Source organism: Babylonia areolata, chromosome 31 (genome assembly GCF_041734735.1).
Source record: "Babylonia areolata isolate BAREFJ2019XMU chromosome 31, ASM4173473v1, whole genome shotgun sequence".
NCBI lineage: Eukaryota > Metazoa > Mollusca > Gastropoda > Neogastropoda > Buccinidae > Babylonia > Babylonia areolata.
In genome coordinates this window covers 18730185-18752576 of record NC_134906.1, presented here as the reverse complement: position 1 = coordinate 18752576, position 22392 = coordinate 18730185, and the positions used below count along the sequence as shown (strand labels likewise).

The 22392-nt window shown below is 43.2% G+C and overlaps 1 protein-coding gene across 7 annotated transcripts in view; it reads left to right on the top strand.

The window, feature by feature from the left end:
* Positions 1-22392, top strand: part of LOC143276269 (uncharacterized) — a 143041-nt gene that overhangs the window by 53059 nt on the left and 67590 nt on the right. For 6 of the 7 annotated variants that reach the window (XM_076580761.1, XM_076580766.1, XM_076580763.1 and 3 more), the window contains exons 25-28: positions 363-404; positions 3864-4023; positions 5285-6352; positions 20319-20458. In XM_076580761.1, the coding sequence (XP_076436876.1) occupies positions 363-404; positions 3864-4023; positions 5285-6352; positions 20319-20458 (1410 nt within the window). The remainder of the gene's footprint in view (positions 1-362; positions 405-3863; positions 4024-5284; positions 6353-20318; positions 20459-22392) is intronic. The other variant, XM_076580762.1, reaches the window with a different exon arrangement.

The window sequence follows — 22392 nt, the reverse complement described above, 5'->3', positions numbered from 1 at the left end:
GTCCATAGACATTGATGTTACTGAGATTGTTCACATGATTCTGAATTCTGAAACCTGCTTTGGCAAGCATTTATTTGCCTTCAACTTTATTTCATTGTTACTTAAAAATCATTCATTTAAGCATACAGTTACTTCCCCCACCTAACAACCCCCTCATAACATGCACATACACACACACACTGCACAAGCACAAGCACACACACACACACACACACACACACACACAGAGCAAACCCTCACAGTCACATTCAGGAACCTTCCCATTTCTGTTGATGTTTGCTCTTAGCGTCACAAACTGTTTGCGCATAAAGTTAATCAAATCTGTGCACTATTAACAGAGATGGTTTTATTTCTGTAAACAGACTGGAAGTGGAACGGAGAATAAGAAAAGGGTTAACATAAAGGTATCTTGTAGCATCTTGGTGTATGTGTGTTTGTGCATATTTTTTTTATGCACAGCCTTGTTTTGTGATGTCCTATATGCAGATACAGGCTTGCACAGAAGCACAAAGATAAGCAGTCCAGTATTGCTTGTACAAAGCCCATCATTTAATGGTTTCTTTGCACAGGCACTTGAATTGATGAGAACACTTGCTGATACAGCTTCACTGGTGTATGTTAATTAGCACTCAGTCCAGTGTCACTTGTACAGAGCCCATGGCTTTCTTTGCACAGGCACCTGAATTGATGAAAACACTTGCTCATACAGCTTCACTGGTGTAATGTGAATTAGCACAGTATTTTGGGTTTGTTTTTTTCTTCATAGACTTCATTATTTACATAACACAGGCACATGTATCATAACAGGAAGAATCGTTTACCTGCATTACGTGCATGAAGGCATCATACACAGTGAGTTGCAGGATTGTGGAAGAAGGTGGCAGAATGGTTAAGACACTCATTTGCCAACGGAGCATCTGTGTGGGTCTGGGTTTAATTCCCACTTTCCCCCTTTCTCCCAAGTTTTGACTGGAAAAAATCATGCTGAGCACCTAGTCTGGATGAGATGTTAAACCGAGGTTCCGCACACAGCACGCATTGAGAAAGAACCCACGGCATTACTGTCATGAAAAATTGTTTGGGTCAAACAAGTGTGTAACCTTTATCTCTCTTTTTTTCGATGTTGGTACGTTTACTGCTGCCAGTCTCCTCCCTTGATTCATCGGTATTTGAGGAAGACAAAAAAGGGTTGGATCTTTCTGTGCTGTTTCTCAATGATTCTGTGTCCATGAAAAGAAAGAAAAACAAACAGAAATGGAACTGGAATAGGTGAGAAATCAGCATGACTGCCACAGATACTGTGCTAAAGAAACACTCCCCTAATGTAACTTTAGCTAAAGGAACACTTCCCTAATGTACTCTTTGCTAAAGAAACACTCCCAAAATGTACCTTTAGCTAAAGAAATATTCCTGAAGTGTACCTTGAGTTCAAGAAACACTCCCCTAATGCAACTTGAGCTAAATAAGCATTCCCCAAATGTACCTTGAGTTAAAGAAACACTCTCCTAATGTACCTTAGGCTAAAGAAGCACTCCCCTAATGTACCTTGAGCTAAACAAACATTCCCCAAATGTACCTTAAGTTAAAGGAACGCTCCCCAAATGTACCATCAGCTAAAGAAATACTCCCCAAATGTACCCTTAGCTAAAGAAACTTCCCCAAATATACCTTGAGCAAAAACACTCCCCAAATGTACCGTTAGCTAAAGAAACTTCCCCAAATGTACCTTGAGCAAAAACACTCCCCAAATGTACCCTTAGCTAAAGAAACAATTCCCAAATGTACCTTGAGCAAAAACACTCCCCGAATTTACCCTTAGCTAAAGAAACTTCCCCAAATGTACCTTGAGCAAAAACACTCCCCGAATTTACCCTTAGCTAAAGAAACTTCCCTAATGTACCTTGAGCAAAAACACTCCCCAGATGTACCCTTAGCTAAAGAAACTTCCCTAATGTACCTTGAGCAGAAACACTCCCCAAATGTACCCTTAGCTAAAGAAATTTCCCCAAATGTACCTTGAGCAAAAACACTCCCCGAATTTACCCTTAGCTAAAGAAACTTCCCCAAATGTACCTTGAGCAAAAACACTCCCCGAATTTACCCTTAGCTAAAGAAACTTCCCCAAATGTACCTTGAGCAAAAACATTCCCCAAATGTACCCTTAGCTAAAGAAACTTCCCCAAATGTACCTTGAGCAAAAACACTCCCAAATGTACCTTGAGCAAAAACACTCCCCAAATGTACCCTTAGCTAAAGAAACTTCCCCAAATGTACCTTGAGCAAAAACACTCCCCGAATTTACCATTAGCTAATGAAACATTCCCCAGATGAACCATCAGCTGAAGTAACACTCCCCAAATGTACCCTTAGCTAAAGAAGCGCTTCCCTAATGTACCTTGAGCTAAAGAAACATTCCCCAAATGTACCTTGAGCTAAAGAAACAATTCCCAAATGTACCTTGAGCTAAAGAAACAAGTCCCAAATGTACCTTGAGCTAAAGAAACAATCCCCAATTGTGCCCTTAGCTAAAGAAACACCCCCCAAATGTAGCTTTAGTTAAAGAAACACTCACCAAATGTCCCCATTGCTAAAAAAAATCTCTCCACAAACGTAGCTTTTGCAAAAGAAACACTCCCCAAATGTAGCTTTTGCAAAAGAAACAGTCCCCAAATGTACCTTTTCTTCATATTGTCTGACCTACTCAAGTGTACCTGCCAGTTTCTCTTGTTAATCTTCACACTTTTGCATGTGTTATTGCACTTTCTGTATTATAGCAGTATATATGCCCTCTTGTATCTGGAGACACATATATGCTTGATACTTGGTTTGGTTCCCAACATTGGGCATCAGTGAGACCACATCGGGGTGTGGAGGGGGGTGGGGTGGGGGGTGAGGGGCGTTGGGTAAAATTCATTTAATATTCATTAGTCGTTTTATTTATCAATTAGTTAACATCTCTGTCTTGGAAATGAAAAAGTCTGAATATCAGTCTGAGCATGTTGAATGGTAATTTTTGTGTGTCATTGTACCATGCAAGTGTGAGCACGCGCACGCACGTGTGTGTGTGTGTGTGTGTGTGTGTGTGTGTGTGTGTGTGTGATTGTGTGCACATGTGTCTATGTGTTTGTTGGTTGGCAGCTATAAAAACATCTATTCACTGAAGTGATTTTAGATGGAGAGAAATAAGAGAGAGAGAGAGAGAGAGAGAGAGAGAGAGAGTGTGTGTGTGCGCGCGTGTGCGCATGTGTCTGTGTGTGAGTTGGTTGGCTGTTAATTAGACGTCTGTTTGCTAAAGTGATTTTAGCAGGAGAGAAATAAAAAGTGCGTGTGCTGTGTGTATAGGATTATGCTTGAACTGTATGTATCAACATATCTGACAGGAAAGAAAAATTCAGAATATGCAAGAAAATCCTGAGGGAAATAAGCAAAGTAACAGACATGATTCACTAACCATGAAGCCAGCTGACTTTTAAAACACTGTCTAATGTCAGAATATCTATAGGTAATTATCTGTTTGTAAGTAAGGATAAAGAGTTAGTTAGTTGGTTACTGAATTGTTGGAAAGTACAGGAATAAACTCAAGAAAGAATATGTATATAAATTTTTTATTATTCCTGATATGTGTTGTTTGGAAGGTAACAATTTTCCATCCATACATAAGAGTCTATATTTTTCTTATGAATGCTTTGTGTGATTATATATATGTGTGTGTGTGTGTGTGTGTGTGTGTGTGTGTGTGTGTGCACACATGTGCGTTTAATCAATAGGAAAGAATCCTCATCCATCCATATCCGTGAACCAAACACATTTGACAAGCAGCTTCACCAGCGTCTTTCTTCCTCGTTTTTTTTTTTTTTTTCCAGAGTTCAGGGCTGGGGGCGGACCCTCGCACGACCTTTGGGGGTCACATGGGCAATGAACGGCGCGAGTCGAAGACTCCGACAGGGGGACGCTCCTCCATGGGCAGGAAGGGACAGGGGCAGGCCACTCCGGGCCAGCAGATCTCTCGCTCTTCTGAGAGAGGTAGGAACTTCCCCCCCTGCCCCCTCACCCTCCACACTCCCAACTCCCTGCCCCCTATTTAAAAAACACACACAAAAAAAAACACACTAAAAAACTATAAATACGAATCATTTTTGTACATATCAATCAGACATGTACGATGTTTAAATAACACACTAAAAAACTATGAATACGTTACATATCTGTGGATACGCCCCTCCCAATTTAAGAAACATTATTTTGTATATATCAAACAGACATATGCAGTATCAAATAAACATACTCAAAAACTATGAATTCACTGTATCAAAGAAACATACTTAAAGACTATGAATGCATTATGTATCTGTGGATGTTGACATTAGAATAAACTTATGCTTAAAACGAAAAAGTACAGGACTTTCCATAAGCATTAAAATGTGTATTATGTGTGTCTTGAAGGCCTTGCCTCTTTTGTCCATGTTTGTGTTTCTGTGTGCATTGTTCATAGTTGAGCATTAATGTTTTCATGCCTGCATGTGAATTAGATTTTTGTTGTTGTTGTTGTTGTTGTTGACATCTTTAAGGAAAAAGTTGTTGATTTTGTGAAAGAAACGTTGGTTATATTTCTTCTCTCTCACTGTTTTAGTTTTATGCAATGTTGATGATGATAATGATGATGACCATGATGATGTTGATGCGCCTGTTTTGGCATTACCAAATTCAAACGCTCCACAGTTGGCCACCGCTCTTTCTCTGTCTCAGGACATTACACTTGGGAAAGAGCTCTTTTGCTTCGTCGTATCTCTGTTCTCAGCTCTTTTTAGACTGGCCCTAAAATCTGTCTCTTTTCAATATAGCTGCTCCCTCCCCACCCCTGCCCCTCTGTCTGATCTTCAGTTTCTTAATCTTTTGATTGACATGTATTTAAGTTGTGTCTTTCTTCCCTCTGTCTTAGGCTTGTGTGTGAATGACCGGTGTGAAAGCACTTTGATTTGTCTCTGCACAAGATTCAGTGCTGTAGCCTGTATGAACTTTTCTTTGTCATCTTATTATTTTTTCTCTTTCTCCCAGGTAGGCAGCCTGTTGTGTTATAAAGCACTTAGAGTTTGGTCTCTGACTGAAGATACTTGCTATATAAGTATCCATGATAACATCATCATCATCATCATCATCATCATCATTATTCTCCTTCTTCTTCTTCTTCTTCTATAGCTTCTCTACTTTTTTCTCCTCCTCCTCATCTTCCTCCTCCTCCTCCTTCTTCTTTCTTCATAATAATGTTATTGCTGTCTTCCACCAGGTTCTTCAGCTGACAGAGGCAGCAGGTTGCTGGCAGACCGCTCCCGTCGAACGGCCTCCGTGCCATCAGCCTTTGAACCTGTCCACCGCCCGGAGCCGTTCAACCCCCTGTCGTCCAGCCCTTCCCGCGGGGCCCTGGTGCCCCAGCTCGCCATCCCGGAGAGCATCGGCTTCAGCAGCCACCCGTCCCAAGCCACAGTGGCTCCATCTGCTGTGGGCGGAGGAGGGATGGGAGGAGGAGGAGTAGGAGGAGGAGGAGGTGGAATGTCCGGCTTTGGTCAAGGGACGCTATCCCAAGGCATGCAGACGGCAGGAGTGCAGGGCCCGTCTCGAGGGGCTCAGACCGGTGCAGTGGCAGGAGGTACACAAGGGAGCATTGGTGTTGCCCAGCAACCGGTGCAGGTGGTCCCCATGCCGGTGCCGGTGTATGCCACACAGGCCCCGCCCACCGCCACAGCTGCAGCCGGAGGTATCGCTGTCCCCCCTGCTGCCACTGCCACACAGGCTTTCTTCCCCTCCAGTGGACACGCTCCAGGCCCTCAGGTGGCCTTTGACCCCATCGCTACCCAATACAGCTACAGCGACCCGGGGCTTGGCATGACTGCAGGAACAGGGACCGGAACTGGGTACGCCCCTGCAGCCGGGTACCCCGGTTACCCGACGACAGCAGCGGTGGGGGCGCCTCTTACCCAACAACCACCACCACCCCAGGGGGTATACAACTATGGGTCGCAGGCCTATGTACCTGTGGGCCCAGCCCAGACTTTGCCTTACCAGCCGTCACGAGCCTTCGTCCCTGCTGGGTCGACTGATGGAGGGAGGGGTGCCAGGATTTACTACCCTGCTGGCGTTCCCGTTCCCATGTCGGCGCCCGGAGCTCCTCCCCCTCCCCCTCCGCAGTCTGGGGGGGTGATGGTTGGGGCGATGTCCCCCGTGCCGTTCCAGTCAGTGCCGGTGGTGCCTATCGCAGCAGGCACACCCGTGCGTGGGGGTCATGGGGGTCACGGGGGTCACGCGGTGCCTGTCAACTTTGACGCATCGTTTGCCGCACTGCCTCCCAGTCCTATACGTGAGTAGTGTGTTGTGCGTGTGTGTGTGTGTGTGTGTGTGTGTTTGTGTGTGTTTCTCTGTGTGTGTGTGTGTGTTTCTGTGTGTTTGTGTTTGTTCATGATTATAATTATGAATTAAAAACTTTGTCATTTTGACTACTAGCAGAACACACATATACAAACAGACACACACACTCACACACACACACACACACACACACACACACACACACACACACACACACACACACAGAAACATACACACACACACACACACAAACACACCACACACACACACACACACTGATATTTTCATCAGTCATTCAATCATTTTGTGAATGTGCTGATCTTCCACTTTGAGTTAAAGTTGATTTCCCCTTTTTTGTTGCTGATATCCTTATTTACATCCTTGGAAGTCTTTCTTTTTTTCCCTTTTTTTTTCCACCATCATCATTTTCCTCCTTTCTTTCTGTTTTTGTTCTTTTCGTTTTGCTTTGTCTTTTCTTTTTTCATTTCCTTTTTCTTTTTTTGTGTTTGTTTTTGTTTTCTGGTCATCTGTCTCATTCTAATTCGCCTGCTCCATCATTTTCAAGGCCATGCAACATACAGACACGTACATTATGGTTTTAAACACATTTATATGGTCTGAAAGAAAAAGAAGCCACATAAACACAGTATCTTTCTCTCTGTCTCTCTGTCTCTGTCTGTCTGTCTCTCCCTGTGGCGACACTGAACTACAAGTAAAGTGAGTATGTTCACACTTGATCTTACCACCTGAGATATTTTGGAACTTGGATCAGTGTTCTGGTATCTCGATGTATACAGATCACGGTTTGTGTAGTTTGAGCTGTCCAACCAGTCTTTCCTTCTTGTGTGTGTCAGTGGTAAATTCAATGTTTGCATAATCTCAGCAGCCACAATTGATAGTATTACTAACTTTGGCAGGTTAACAGGTTTGAAAAAGAACTTTCCACCATTGCTTTTATGATGTTGCGATAAGCAGTTAAGAGGTCAAAGATATAGGTCATTATTAGAGTTTATTGGCAAAATAGTAAAATGGTTGATAAGTTCATATCTCATGTCGTTTTCATCAAACTTGATATTGTGACTGTCAATAATGGCAGTATGATGTCTGTTGAAATTCAAGGTCAGATATATAGGTCACAACATGGCTTATACTGACAGGATGAAGTTGTGCGAAGTGCAATAGAGGTAAGGTCTTGTATGTCCAGTCTTCATGAAACATGCTTCAGTGATCGGTCATGATGGGAACAGTAACCCTATTGAAAGTCAAGGCCGGGGGTCAGAGTTCAAGGTCACAACAGTGTGATAGAGTTTGACAGCTTCAAGGGATCAGACAAGTGCTACACAAAGATAAATCCACACTGTGTACAAATCAGATCATGCTGTTGACAGCCCAGCTAACTGCAGAAGGGCCATTTTAGGCTGAATACTCCTTAAAAACTGGTCAGTTTGAGACCAAAACAGTGCCACGAGGTTGGTTGAAATGATGTAAAAAGCTGGAAAAAAAACCCCTATAAATGATGACAAAAAGTAATGAAAAATACAAATCCATTGAAATTACATCAAAAAGACTATACAAATCATTCTTGGGCAGTCTATAAATTCAAAATCAACTTCAAGTTTCAGATTTACTTTCATTAGGAACTGAACTATAATAGTATCTGGAGGAATGATGATGAACAGAGTTTTCATGGAGCTAGCTATGTACAAAATAATCAACTCTGCTAACCTTTTCAGCTGCCTTCTGATTGCTTTAGATGTCTCATTTGGTTGTTGAACTTGAGGCTAGAGGCCTTGTGTGAGTCCTGTTCATCTTCGAGTCTTGTCGCCTGACATTTGCATGTTAAGAAGCGTGGCATTGGTGGGTGCACATGTTAAAAAGGTTAACTCACTCGGGACGGCAAGTTTTCTCTCTTGCTTTTCCCCACAGACGGCCCATTTTTAAGGGATTGGAAAAAAATTCCAAAAAATACAAAAAACAAAGGAAGAAAATGAAACTTTCAGAACTGGTTTATTATGTGTTGGGCTACTACATATATATATATATATATATAAAATCAAATTTCTCATCTTATTTTTACAGTTTTGCCATAATGTAGAAAATAATGCCAATTTTTCACCCCGAATCACCATAGCCATGCTCACTTTCTGCACTTAATTCACTTTCTTCTTCATCATCATCCACCTCTTCAATGTCCAACTCTTCAGTTTGTAGCATTTCAAGCACTTCAGCAACACTAAAACATTGCCGTCGCTGCCTTGTTCGCTTCACAACATTTTGAGAAGAACCCGCTTCAGATGCCACTTTGCTAACAGGCTGGCACACGAGCAGGCGACCGGTCTGTGACTTTGTCAGCGTGTGTGCAAGACAGGTTACACATTACAGGCTGGCCAATCATACCATTCAGTTGTGGAGTGACCCAGAATAGCGTACTCTGATGGCTAATCACAAAATCACGTATACAGTGCATGATAGATTTTTATTTTTGGAAAATGCTATTCCATTCCATTGTCCGAATGCGAATACATTTTATGTAGGAATTATGACGCATTCCGTCATCCAGAGAGAGTTAAAGGACCCATAGCTTTCTAATGCCATCAGGGCACTGAATTCATATCCACTGTCTTAGGGCTTGGCATAGGAAGGTGGGGCCCAGTCCTCTGCTTTTGCCATTTTAACCGTCCCCAACCTGAATCAGGTGGCCATCCACATGTGGATGGAGCGAGGAAAAGTGGAGTAAAGTGCCTTTCCCAGGGACACAGACACCATGATGAAATGGGGCTTTGAAGTGCTGTCATCACCGTTGAACTCTGGATCAGAAGTTCAGTGCCTAACCAACTCTGCCACAACACACACACATGCATGGAAACTGACTGACAGCTGAGGGCAGGGGAAGTATAGAAGGGTGAAGAGGTGGGCAGATAAGCCACGGATAGGTGATAGGATCAACAGTGTTTTCTCACCGGAGTTAAAATGTCATTGAGGTTGGGATTGTGCATGATGGGAAAAAGATTACCGGGGTATCTTCTTCTTAAGTTTTCTCTGTGTGTGTGTGTGTGTGTGTGTGTGTGTTGACCTGATTTGCTGTATCATGTGATGTGATTTCAATGTGCTGGTGAGCTGCCGGTGTTTTTGTCAGGGTAAAGTTAACATTGTGTGTGCAAGATCTGTGTTTGTGGGGGTAAAAGGGGTGGAGTATACATGAGTGTGTGTATGTTGAGGATGTATGCTTTCTTACTTTAACAGTTTGTCTGTCTGTCTGTCTGTTTTGTTTTGTTTTTTTGGTGTTTCTCTCTCTCTCTCTCTCTCTCTCTCTCTCTCTCTCTCTCTCTCAATATATCACAGTGTTCTTTCTCTGTCTGTCTTTAAAACCAATTATCCAGCAACATAAATGGGAACCATTCAGATACTGCTATCTGTGATGAGTGAAGAGGATGTTTGAGCTGTAAATTCATGTGATGGGGAGGGTTGGAAAAAATATTTAAACTTTTTTTGTGTGTGTGGTGGTTTCCAATTAGTTTTTATCTGCACCTTGTTTTTGGTTCTTTTTTTTTGGGGGGGGGGGGTGCTTTCAAACTTTTGGGAGGAGCTTTCTACTTCCTTTTTCTTTCCCCACTTTGAATTTTTAATTTTGTATTAGTTTCCTTTTCCTTAAAAAATCTCCTGTTTTTCTTTTCTTTTACATGTTCTCATCTCTTTTTTTTGTGTGTTTTCTCAAAACTTGAACAAATAGTATACTGCTTGAATTAGATGTATTCTCTCATTACATCATCAACACAACAACAGCAGCAACAACAAATAAACACTAAAATGATGTAGTATTACTTGACTCAAACCAGGAGGTGACATTTGCACTAGCTCTTAGTACCACAGGCTTAGGCCCAGCAAGCTGGCCTTTGGGGATCATCCCCAATGCTGACTGTCCTAAAACTCTCATTGCTAAGATAGTGTGAAAGTAACTTGGTCCAGACGCTCTCCACAGTAACCAAACTCTAACCCAGGACAGCAGTTGCCTCCTCTTGTTGTGATGGTCATTGTCAGACGTGACTGATAATCATACAGTTACATGATTGTATGACCAAACTTTTCACGCAGTTTTGTAATTTCATACAGTTTTGTTATGCATCATTAACTTTTGCTGGGAGCACAGGAGGATTGGGGGTGGGCGGGTTTAGGCGGGGAGGGGGTGGGGGGTGGGGTGTCATTCCCAGCAGAGGGGAAAGCAGAGGGAGGGAGGTGGAGAGGGGGGAAGGGATCAGTGAGAGGACGTGTGGAGTCATTGTCAGAGAATTGTTGGCTCCGACCGCGGGATCTGTGGGATAACTCAGCTCTTAAGTGTTGGCTCTGACCGCCGGATCTGTGGGATAACTCAGCTCTTAAGTGTTGGCTCTGACCGCCGGATCTGTGGGATAACTCAGCTCTTAAGTGTTGGCTCCGACCGCCGGATCTGTGGGATAACTCAGCTCTTAAGTGTTGGCTCCGACTGCCGGATCTGTGGGATAACTCAGCTCTTAAGTGTTGGCTCTGACCGCAGGATCTGTGGGATAACTCAGCTCTTAAGTGTTGGCTCCGACTGCCGGATCTGTGGGATAACTCAGCTCTTAAGTGTTGGCTCTGACCGCCGGATCTGTGGGATAACTCAGCTCTTAAGTGTTGGCTCTGACCGCCGGATCTGTGGGATAACTCAGCTCTTAAGTGTTGGCTCTGACCGCCGGATCTGTGGGATAACTCAGCTCTTAAGTGTTGGCTCCGACCGCGGGATCTGTGGGATAACTCAGCTCTTAAGTGTTGGCTCCGACTGCCGGATCTGTGGGATAACTCAGCTCTTAAGTGTTGGCTCTGACCGCAGGATCTGTGGGATAACTCAGCTCTTAAGTGTTGGCTCCGACTGCCGGATCTGTGGGATAACTCAGCTCTTAAGTGTTGGCTCTGACCGCTGGATCTGTGGGATAACTCAGCTCTTAAGTGTTGGCTCTGACCGCCGGATCTGTGGGATAACTCAGCTCTTAAGTGTTGGCTCTGACCGCCGGATCTGTGGGATAACTCAGCTCTTAAGTGTTGGCTCTGACCGCCGGATCTGTGGGATAACTCAGCTCTTAAGTGTTGGCTCCGACCGCGGGATCTGTGGGATAACTCAGCTCTTAAGTGTTGGCTCCGACTGCCGGATCTGTGGGATAACTCAGCTCTTAAGTGTTGGCTCTGACCGCAGGATCTGTGGGATAACTCAGCTCTTAAGTGTTGGCTCCGACTGCCGGATCTGTGGGATAACTCAGCTCTTAAGTGTTGGCTCTGACCGCTGGATCTGTGGGATAACTCAGCTCTTAAGTGTTGGCTCTGACCGCCGGATCTGTGGGATAACTCAGCTCTTAAGTGTTGGCTCTGACCGCGGGATCTGTGGGATAACTCAGCTCTTAAGTGTTGGCTCTGACCGCAGGATCTGTGGGATAACTCAGCTCTTAAGTGTTGGCTCAGAATTTGAGGATTGTGGAAGACTTGTTGAGGCAACAGAGGGGTGTTGTGTTGACTGAAGGGTTTACCTTCCCCAGTCTGGTGGGTGTTGTTTGCTCAGGGGGCGGGGGGGTGGAGGGAGGGGTTTAAAGTGGTATTCAGGGTGGGGGGAAACTGGTGTCTTGCCGTCTTTGGGGGATTCACCAGGATATTGTGTACAAGGGTGGGGCCATGTGGGCATTGTATGTACAGGGTTGACAGAGTTTTCTGTGTGTGTGTGTGTGTGTGTGTGTGTGTGTGTCCCAGAGAACTTCATTATCAGGGGCAAAAAGCTCCCACACCTCTTCCACACATACACACACACACACACACACACACCACACCTCTTTCACACACACACACACACCACACCTCTTCCACACACACACACACACTACACCTCTTCCACACACACACACACACACCACACCTCTTCCACACACACACACACACACCACACCTCTTCCACACACACACACACACACATACAAACACACACGCGCTTCACTGCTCTCTGACTAAGATGGCTATGTTATCCATTCTTTCCCACCATGTCCTGCTTTCTCCCCAAAGTCCTCTGTCCCTTAATGAAGTTAATCTCCCTCCACTCTTCCTCTCTGTGTGTCTGTTCTACTGGCACACATTGTGTCATATATATATATATATATATATATATATATATATATATATGTGTGTGTATATATATATATATATATATGTGTGTGTGTGTGTGTGTGTGTGTGTGTGTGTGTGTACATGTGTTAATGTGTGTGTCAGTGTGTGTTAGTGTATTTGTGCATGTGGGTATTTGTGTGCACACATGTTTATGCTTGTGGATGCATGTGTATGTGTGTGTACATGTGTGCACATGCATGTGTGTGTGTGTGTGTGTGTGTGTGTGTGTGTGTGTGTGTGTGTGAATAGTGGGACAGACTCACAGAGAGACACACATAGAGATTTGGTAAATCACAGTTTACTTCAGCACCTTGTATACAAATGCAGGAGAGAAATAGTGGATATTATGCAGAAACCCAATCAGCAACAAACACCTTCACACTATAGTTTAATCTTTTCATGATAGTGCATACACATACAGTTTGGTGCATACACAGACAGTTTGTCAGTATCAATTTTCATATCCCCCCAAACGCCCGGTCTCATCATTTATGATCCACCCACTCCAAGAGCTGACTAATCCCATGTATAGAGTATGTGTGTTGATGTGCACATTAATTTCTTATACCCCACAGTATTCCCTATCAATATTTCATAATTCTTTCATTCAGGCTGAAGAATAGATTGACTGGTTTCCTGTGCTGGTGGTTTTCAACCCGTGTGAAGTTCTGTCCTTCAGAGCAGTGCATAGAGCATTGAGTGAGAAGTGGGGCCCACCACCCCACACAAGGCACAACAATACCCGGCTTTAATTGGAGCCCCAGTGGTGCAGGTGAGCCACGCTGTGGTGAACAGAACGGTGTTGGCAGTCAGGTGTCTCCTCCCAGCAAGGCACGGGGTCGTTTTCTTTTTCACCTGTTCAGGCTTGAACGGTGGGACAGCGGGAATGTAGATTGTTTCCCTGCCCTGCCGCGCCGTGCTGGTCTGCCCTGCCACCCACTGGTCCACTCTCCCAAAACAAAGCTCCCTCTTTACCTTAATCTTTGCTCCCAGCCCCTTCCTCCTCACCCCCCCCCCCCAACCCCCCTGCCCACTTCTCCTCCAGCACACCTACTCCTACCTGTAATCTCCTCTTCCCCCTCCCCCAACCTCCCTCTGTCCCCTCTTTCTCTGGTTGTCTGTGCTCCTATCGATATATTGATTTCCTGGCGTGCTGTGTTGTGGAGATAGGGGAGGCTTGGCACGTACTGGAACGAGCTCTGGCTATCAGGAGCTGGAAAACACATGTTGGCGATTGATACGACTGATCAGTTGTGGTGGTGTGCGCTGTTGTGCTTGTGGTGTCTTGTTACGCTGACAGTTTGTACCTGAGGATTGTCCTGTCTTCTGTTTTTTTCTGTTTTCATCCAACGCTGATCTCCTAATGCCGAGTGAAGGTAGAGGTGTGGGGGTCAGGGCTTGTTCTGCTTCAGTGCCTTCTGACTGAGGAATGTTTGAGCGAACGGTAAGAGAATTTGAAAGGCACCGTTCAGAAGCGGCTTAAGTATGGTAATGATCGTATACAGCATTTTGTGAAGAGTTCTATGTGGGTTCATTTTGCCGAATGTTCAGGGGAGGGAGGGTAGTGCTGTGTATGTCTGCTGCAGATCTGTGTTCGGTTCCTGGGTGTACTGCTGATTGTGTTAGGTTTCTTCAGTTTTCTGTGAGGCTGAAGCCTTTGGCTTAGGCTTGTTACCACTTAAAAAAAGAAAAAAAAAAGAAAAGAAAATTAGACTTGGTTTGTGTGGATCCGTGAGCAGAGGAGTGATACTGGTTCATACTGACTTCAGTGCCAGTTGTCACCTGTTGTGCCTTGAGTGTGTTATTCTTGGGAACACATACCTCAAATCATTTCAATGCTTGTTTGGTAGCTAAACCACTTGCCACTGACCCTGAAGCAGTGATGCCTTAGGATCAAAAGGGAAATGCTTTGGGCAGAGAAAACATGTTGGCTATGTCGATCTGGAAACTGTGACACTGGAGACCATTGTTACCTGCACGGACAGGCGTGTGTGCGATGTGTGTTGTAAGGATTTTCTACACAGGTGGATTATTCCGTGTCTTCAGGGGGTACCATTCTGGGTGGTCTGGAATAATGAATGAATGAGGTACACGTAAGGTGAGTTTGTTCTCTGAGTTGGAATTTCTTCTTCCTCTTTTTTTTTAAAAACCTTTTTTTTTAATTCAAAATTTTCTCATTTTAACATTGCAGAATATACACACATCCATGTATCTACACACAGAAGAAAAAAAAAGAAAGAAGGAAAAGTAATACTAGGATATACCAAAGTTATCTTTAAAAGGAAATGATAATAAAAATATGAGGATATACCAAAATTATCTTTAAAAGGAAATGATAATCGGGTACTTTAAATGAATTATATGAACAAAACAGCAACAACACAAAAAACCTACACACACACACATACATACTTTTTCACACACATAATTGCACTGTACTCATAATCACATAAACATATACATACATGCCGGAATTTATTAAGCTTGGTGAAGTGGGGGTTACCATTTATGTTATTGTTAGACTATATATTGTCTTGTACTGAGTTGTGAAATAGAGAATAGATCTAAATCAATGTTGTAATGATACAACATGCAGTTAACATATATTTATCACTTCAGTTTGTGAATAAACAACTGGGCTTTATAATATGGAAACCATCAAGTGATAAACTCATTATGAGCAAATTTTTTGGGGCTACATATTCTTCGATCGGAAATCTGTATTTCAGTTTATTGTTAAAACCTTGCGAAACAGGCGCAGTTTCTGAGTTAGAATTTCTTAGTCAGTGTTGTGTGAGTCTGTTCGTTGCACAGTGAGTCCTTTTAAATGTTGAAGGAATTAACTATGAAGAGCACCATTTTGTTCAGTAACTTTTTCCTCTTTGGGCTCAAGGGTGTAAACAAAAGGAGTCTAAGAAGTAATGCAGTTTCAATTTGTCCATATTGTGTGTGTGTGTGTGTGTGTGTGTGTGTGTGTGGGTGTGTGTGTGTGCATGTATGTGTGTGTTTGTGTGTGTGTGTGTGTGTGTGTGTGTGTGTGTGTGTGTGTGTGTGTTGTAAACATCAACAAATTCATTTCTTTGGAAATACTTGATCTGTCAACACTAGATATATGGCTTAAAGCGGAAAAGAAAATCATTCCACACATTTCAATTCTGATGACAGTGCCCTCGGGAAGGGCACGAGAAATTGTGAAGAGGCAGGGAGCTTTTCTACTGGTATTTTTCTACAATATTTATCATGTTTATGTGTGCATGCCTGTGTGTGTGTGTGTGTGTGTTGTGTGTGTGTGTTGTGTTTATGGGTATGTTTGTCTGTGTGGTGTGTATTTGTGTGTGTGTGTGTGTGTGTATGTGTGCCTCTGTGTGTCATGTGTGTGCCTGTGTATGTGTGTGTGTGTTTGTGTGTGCATGCCTCTGTATGTGTGTGTGTGTATGTGTGTGTATACACTTAGCGTGGATGGTAAAACCTGGGATCTGCTGGCTACACACCACAACAAATAGTAATAGAGATATAAGATGATTGTCAGAAATACAATAAAACTGCACACATTTTGTCCACTCATTGAAAATTATTTTTCTCTGAATATTTTCAAATGTTTGCGCTGTTGGCCTTCTTCAGGAAGGTTTTAAAGGGGAGAGGTAAAACACAAAGTTGTAGACAGATCACACCTCCATCAGCATCATACAAGATCTATTTATGCAGTGTTTAAAACAGTATAGGGTATGTTGAAGTAATCATGCTACAAGTAACCAACCACCATGGCAAAGTGGATAGCATTGCTGACTGTATCTGGGATGGTGCAGGTTCGATTCCAAGGGGAGTTAGGTTTTCCGGGGCCCACGGCTGGCTTCTGCCCAGAGTTGAGTGTACTGTGGTTTTGGATAGAAAGACTGGAACCATACACTTACTTGAGATGAAGTCGAGTATCATCCACTTCATGGATGTGTTGCTCAAATTTCCTGCCATTGCAAGTGTTTGTATCTCTCAGGCCTGGTTAATGCCAGGATATCATTATGAAAGAAAACATAGAGTTCAGCCTGGTCATGAAGTCCCAAACATAAAAATGGAGCTCCATAGCAATATCATCATCATCCTTCATCATTAGTGTAAAATAAAAGTGGCCAAAAGTCTGTGGTCTTTCATGTCCTGTTCTCATGGTAACCTCTGTGTTAATCCCCCTCCACTTCTGTGCTTGGGGTGAGTTCTAGCAATGGCTTCATTGTCAGCAGATTGATTGGGGACTGTCATTGGAGAGAAGTGTTGGGGATCTCCACTCTGGGAGGATGCTCAGTTAGTCTTGCTCCACAAGTTAGTTATTATTGGGGTACAGTTGGTGGTGTCCTAAATTCGTTAGATCAGAACCAGCAGAAATAAACACTACCAAAGTGACTGAGCAGCAGTGTAGGGTCTCCTCTCGTGTGTGTTCTCCTGATGACGGAACATCAATAGTTCCCTGTGGACTGCTGATACTTTATACTTTTGTATTTGTATGACTCTTTTTGTAACAACACATTCCTCTGTATGAAATATGGGCTGCTCTCCCCAGGAAGAGCGTGTCACTACACTGACAGCACCACCCTTTTTTTTCTGCCTGCTATTTTATTTGTTTTCCTGTCGAACAACTCAAAGTGGAGTTTTGCCGAGGGACATCCCTTTTGTTGCCGTGGGTTCTTTTATGTGTGCTAAATGCATGCTGCACACGTGACCTCGGTTTATCGTCTCATCCGAATGACTAGCGTCCAGGCCACCATTAAAGGTCTAGTGGAGGTGGAGAAAATATTGGAGGCTGTACCGTGAATCGAACCAGTGCGCTCATATACTCTCGCTTCCTAGGTGGACGCGTTACCTGTAAGCCAATACTCCACGTCCAGATACTGAGTCTGCGTCAGATGAACCTGGATATATCTGTGGGGGACTTGGAGTGAGTGGTGTGGGAGTAATGCCACTAAAATGGTGCACATGACGGGTGAAAAAAAACCCCAAAAAAACAATATTGGGATAAGTACACTTCATGAATATCTTAGATGGATCCATGTGAGTGTATGAGAGAGAGAGAGAGAGAGAGAGAGAGAGAGAGAGAGAGAGCACATATCTCCCCTCACCCCCCTGTCTCTCCCTGTCTGTTTCCGTCTCTGCCTCTCTCTTTTCTTCTCTCTCTGTGCCTCTGTCTGTCTGTCTGTCTCTCTCTGTCCTTCCCCGACTGTTTCTCTGTAAGGGTGTGATCTCAGCTTTGGAAGTTTTATCATCGATACATATGGATAGGAAAAACTTTATGTGTGATTATTTGATAATTTTGACAGCCAAATTTCCGAATCTGCAAATACAACAAAGTCCAGCAGTATTGGCAAAACAGAAGAATTCAGCATTGGAATACACAGTAAAGCCTATAGTATAATCAGTAAATAGTTCAAAGTAATTAGACAGCAAAATTTCTCACTCAATAATTAAGTATGTACAGCAAATGATCCAGATTTTCAAAACACAGTAAAATCCTGACAATAGAAATTATACAGCAAATGATCAGGACTTTGCAAACACAGCAAAATCCTGACTCAATACATTTTATAGAGCAAAAGATTCAGATTTGCAAAAAACACCACCACCACCAGTTATCAAGGATTTGTCAATACAGAAAAATTATATACAGCAAAACAACAACAACAACAAACAAACAAATGAAAAACTTGAGAATTTGTGAATACAGCAGAATCTAGAAGTTAAGACTGAAGTCTAACTTAGGAACAATAAGATTGTAGAAATTTGTCAGCTTAAGTTTTGTTTCGATTTTATTTCATCTGTTTTCTCCAGAAATGCACACTTTATCTGTCTACATTTACTGTCCACATGTGCTCATGTCTGTGTGTGTGTGCGCATGGATTGTGTGTGTGTGTGTGTGTGTGTGTGTGTGAGAGAGAGAGAGAGAGAGAGAGAGTTAGTGTGTATATGTGTCACACTGCTCATGAAGGAACTTAACTGGATGCCCATAAAATTTTGTTGCCAATACAAGCTGGCCCCTCATAAACTCTTTTCTTTGTTTTTCATCCCTAAAAAAAAGAGAGAATCACTGCCACTCTTGCATTCCTGTGCTTTCATGGTTCTTTACCACCATACTTCACTACAACACTTCACACATACCAGTCATTGTGTTCCCCCCAGCCCTCCAGTCAATTTACCCACAGTCACGTGGCGAGAGCATTCCTTCAGTTTTACTGCCTTGTCTGGAACTTGGTGCCTCCCAGTCTGTTCTGGGTTGGGTTTTTGTTGTTGTTGTCGTTGTTGTTGTTGATGTTGATGTTGTTGTTGTTGTTGTTGTTTTTTTGCTGCCCCCTCATCTGCACAGAGTTTAAGTGGCATTACTTCCATGCTGCTCATGCTAAGTCCACCTCATACACAACCATGGTGGAGCGGGCAGGACTGCAGCAGATGTTCTGTTGTCTGGCTGCCTGTTCTGCAGGGGCACTGCTCTGTGTTGCCGATACGGAGTTTCATGTATAGGTGGGGTTTCAGGCAGTTGTGGCCTGTCCTGAGCCTGAAAATGGCTACCCGCTCTCGACGAGTCAGCAGGTAGTATGGGTCTGCTCTGTTGTGGCATGGATGCTGCTGCTTCCACTTGTTCTGCAGATTGGCCTTAATGATGGTCCTGGATTCAGAGTAGCTGGTAGACCTGTCGATCTGCTCTTTCGCAGTGCCTTCCTTTCCCAGGGAGTCAGCAGTCTGAATTATTCAGTCAGTGCAAATGTTGTTTATTTTTATTTTTATTATCATGACTATTATAATCATGGTTGACTTGAATACTTTGACATCACTGTTTGGTTCTGAAACAGTTCTTCTTTTCTCTTCTTCATTCGTGGGCTGTGATCCCATGTTCACTCATATATACTTCAGTGGGCATATATTTGCATATATGAAATTCATGAGGGGTATTCACATTGATATGCTGTGTGTGGTGGGGAGAGAGGGGGGCATGTGTGTGAGTTTGTGAATGCGTGTGCATTTGTGTGTGCATGTGTGCATGCATGTGTAAGCTTTGTGTGTGTGTGTGTGTGTGTGTGTGTGTGTGAACATACACATGCACAAACTGTAATGTGTACTATATATGCAAATATATGTAAAGTCCTCTGTTTATGTTTATCTATGATTTGGAAACCATGACCCATGTTTGTACTTGTCATGTGCTATCTCCCCCATTATTCCTGGTGACCCCAGTGTACACTTGATAATGAAGACGTTTGGTTCTGTTCTGTTCTGTTCTGTTCTGTTCTGTTTGATTCTATTCTGATTACGATTATTGTTAACATGGGGAGGGAGACTGAGGGGAAGACAGAAATCAAAGAACAGACTGACAGCACTGTATAGGTTCAATCTGTGTATCAAACATTATCCAAAACAGACAGTAATCAATAGATTTAAGCTTTTTTCTTCTTTTTTTTTTTTATTATTTTTTTTTAATTGATTTCAGTATTTCAATAACACCTTTCTTTGCTTTCCTGCAAGATTCTTCCCAAGCATAATTTAAGCTTAATTTCCCAAATATTTATATGAATTTATAACTTTAACATCCTCATTTCCATAAAGCCATTTTTCATGCACTGACAGATGTCCACCCATTCTAAATACAATAATGTTAGTTTTATCCATGTGCATGCACTGAAGGCCTGACAAACGTGTTGGGTTATGCTGCTGTTGGGCTTCTGCCTATTAGTGTAGTGTACAGTGTACATGGGTTCGTCTGAGCGCGGTGATACCTCCTTGAGAAACTGAAGCATGCTGTGAAATGTGTGTCCTTTGTGTCACAGGATCATCAGGCATGGAGTCACCGACGCGTGGCATCCTGAAGAATGGTGGAGGTGGTGGAGGTGGGGGCGGAGGAGGAGGAGGAGGAGGAGGAGGAGATGACAGTTACCTGTTTTGTAACGTCCCCGAGCACCATGATTTGGTGAGGCGGTGTTTTGTGTTTGTGTTGGGTGTGTGGGGTGTTTGCAGGGGGATGTTGTGTGTGTGTGTGTGTGTGTGTGTGTGTGTGTGTGTGCGCGTGTGTTAGTTGTATGTTTATTGTGTGTGGGGGTGGGGGCGGAGGGAGGGGTTGTTGGATGTGGCATTGTGTGTGTGTGTGTGTGTGTGTGTGTGTGTATTTGCATGTGTGTGTGATTGTGTTCGTATGTGTGTGTGTGTGTTTTTTGTTGTTGTTTTTTTTTGTGTGTGTGTGTGTGTGTGTGTGTGAGAGAGAGAGAGAGAGAGAGAGAGAGAGAGAGAGAGAGAGAGAGAATGAGTGTTCATTGTAAGTAACCGAGTGATGGAAAGGGAGAAAGAGGAATATACTGTGTGTGCATGCGTGAGTGTATATTTTATGTTGAATGTGTGAGTGTGTGTTTGTATTGAGTGAGTCAATGTGTCAAGTGTGTGCGGAGGGTTAATCAGAGAGTTTGTGTTGAGTGTGAGTGAGAGACAGGGGTGGTGGAGAGAATGGAAGACAGGTCAATATTGTCAGTATGTTGGGTGGTGGTGGTACTAAGGGTTTGTGTTCAGTGTGTGTGTGTGTGTGTGGATGGGGGTATGTGTGTGTGTGTCCTCTTGTAACTACCTTTGTTATCTTTTCTTCTTCCTCCTCCTCCCCCCCCCCTTTCCCATCATCCCCCTTCTCCTACTCCCCTACCTCCGTGTTTTTCTCCACCTCCTTCTCTGCTTGTAGCCTTTCTGACAGACACAGGCCTGTCCAGTCAACCTGAGCTAACCGTTAGCACTGCAGTCAGCCTAACATGATTGTACAGAGTGGTCTCGCTCCTCCTGACCCAAAAGTCAAGTGTGTTTGCGGCTTCGATCAGCCAACCAAGCATGATGGTGCATAATGGGTCTTGTTCCCCCGACCCTGAGGTCAACAGTGTGTGAGGAGGAGACCGATTGCAATCAACTGAAGTGAACATGAGCTTTCTTCACCTTCAGCAGGCACTACTGTGTTCGCGTTAATCACTTTTGTATGAATATACCATTCTCCACTGTTCTGCAAGTTAAATGTCTTGGGGAAAGATAAATACCATCTTGTTAACCCATTCACCCACAGGGAGTTCACAGCCTCAGCAGACTTCCTTGCCATACTGATGAGGGTAAAGCGCAGGAAAAATATTGAAATCAACCTTTTCCCCCCTATAGAATTGACCAATGTGGACAGCCAGAAATACTGAAGAAGTTGGTTCCCTTTGTTTGAAGTTTATACATATGTAGGAAGAAGGAAGCTGTTTGATTGAAACAATGTTCAAGGCAAAAGCATTGCCCGGGCACAGGGCTGAATAAGTTGAGGGTTCAAGCAAAAACGAAACAAAAAAACAAAAACAAAAAAACCCCACAAAAAACAACTGTGGTATATAACAAATGATTGATAATCAAACAGTCCTTTGCAGTCATTTCCTGACAGGAACAATATGAAAGAAAGTGAGAGAAATTAGAAAAAGAAGAGAACAAGACCATTCCACAAGTGTAAAGTATCTTGGAGAAATAATATCACCTTCATGGTCAGGGTAAAAATAAAAGCTTCAGTACATGACAAATGGTTGATAAGCAACAACAACCATGTACAGTTGTTTTCTGACAGGAAGAATAAAAAAAAAGAAAAGAAAAAAGACTTTCACACACAAGTCAATGTATGCTGAGAGAAGGCACAGTAAGGTACCTTCTGGACAAGGGCAATGAAAAAGCTGCAGCATAGTTTCAGGGCCTCCGAAAAAAACAACAGCAGCATTAACCCTTTCATTGCCAAGCATACTTTATGCTCAGCAACAACTGTTTGCCGAGAGAGGTTTTGGTCACAGAGCGTAATAATTATTTTTTAAAAAGTGTAGCTTGCAAACTGCTAAAAGAAAAGAAAAAAATGTATGT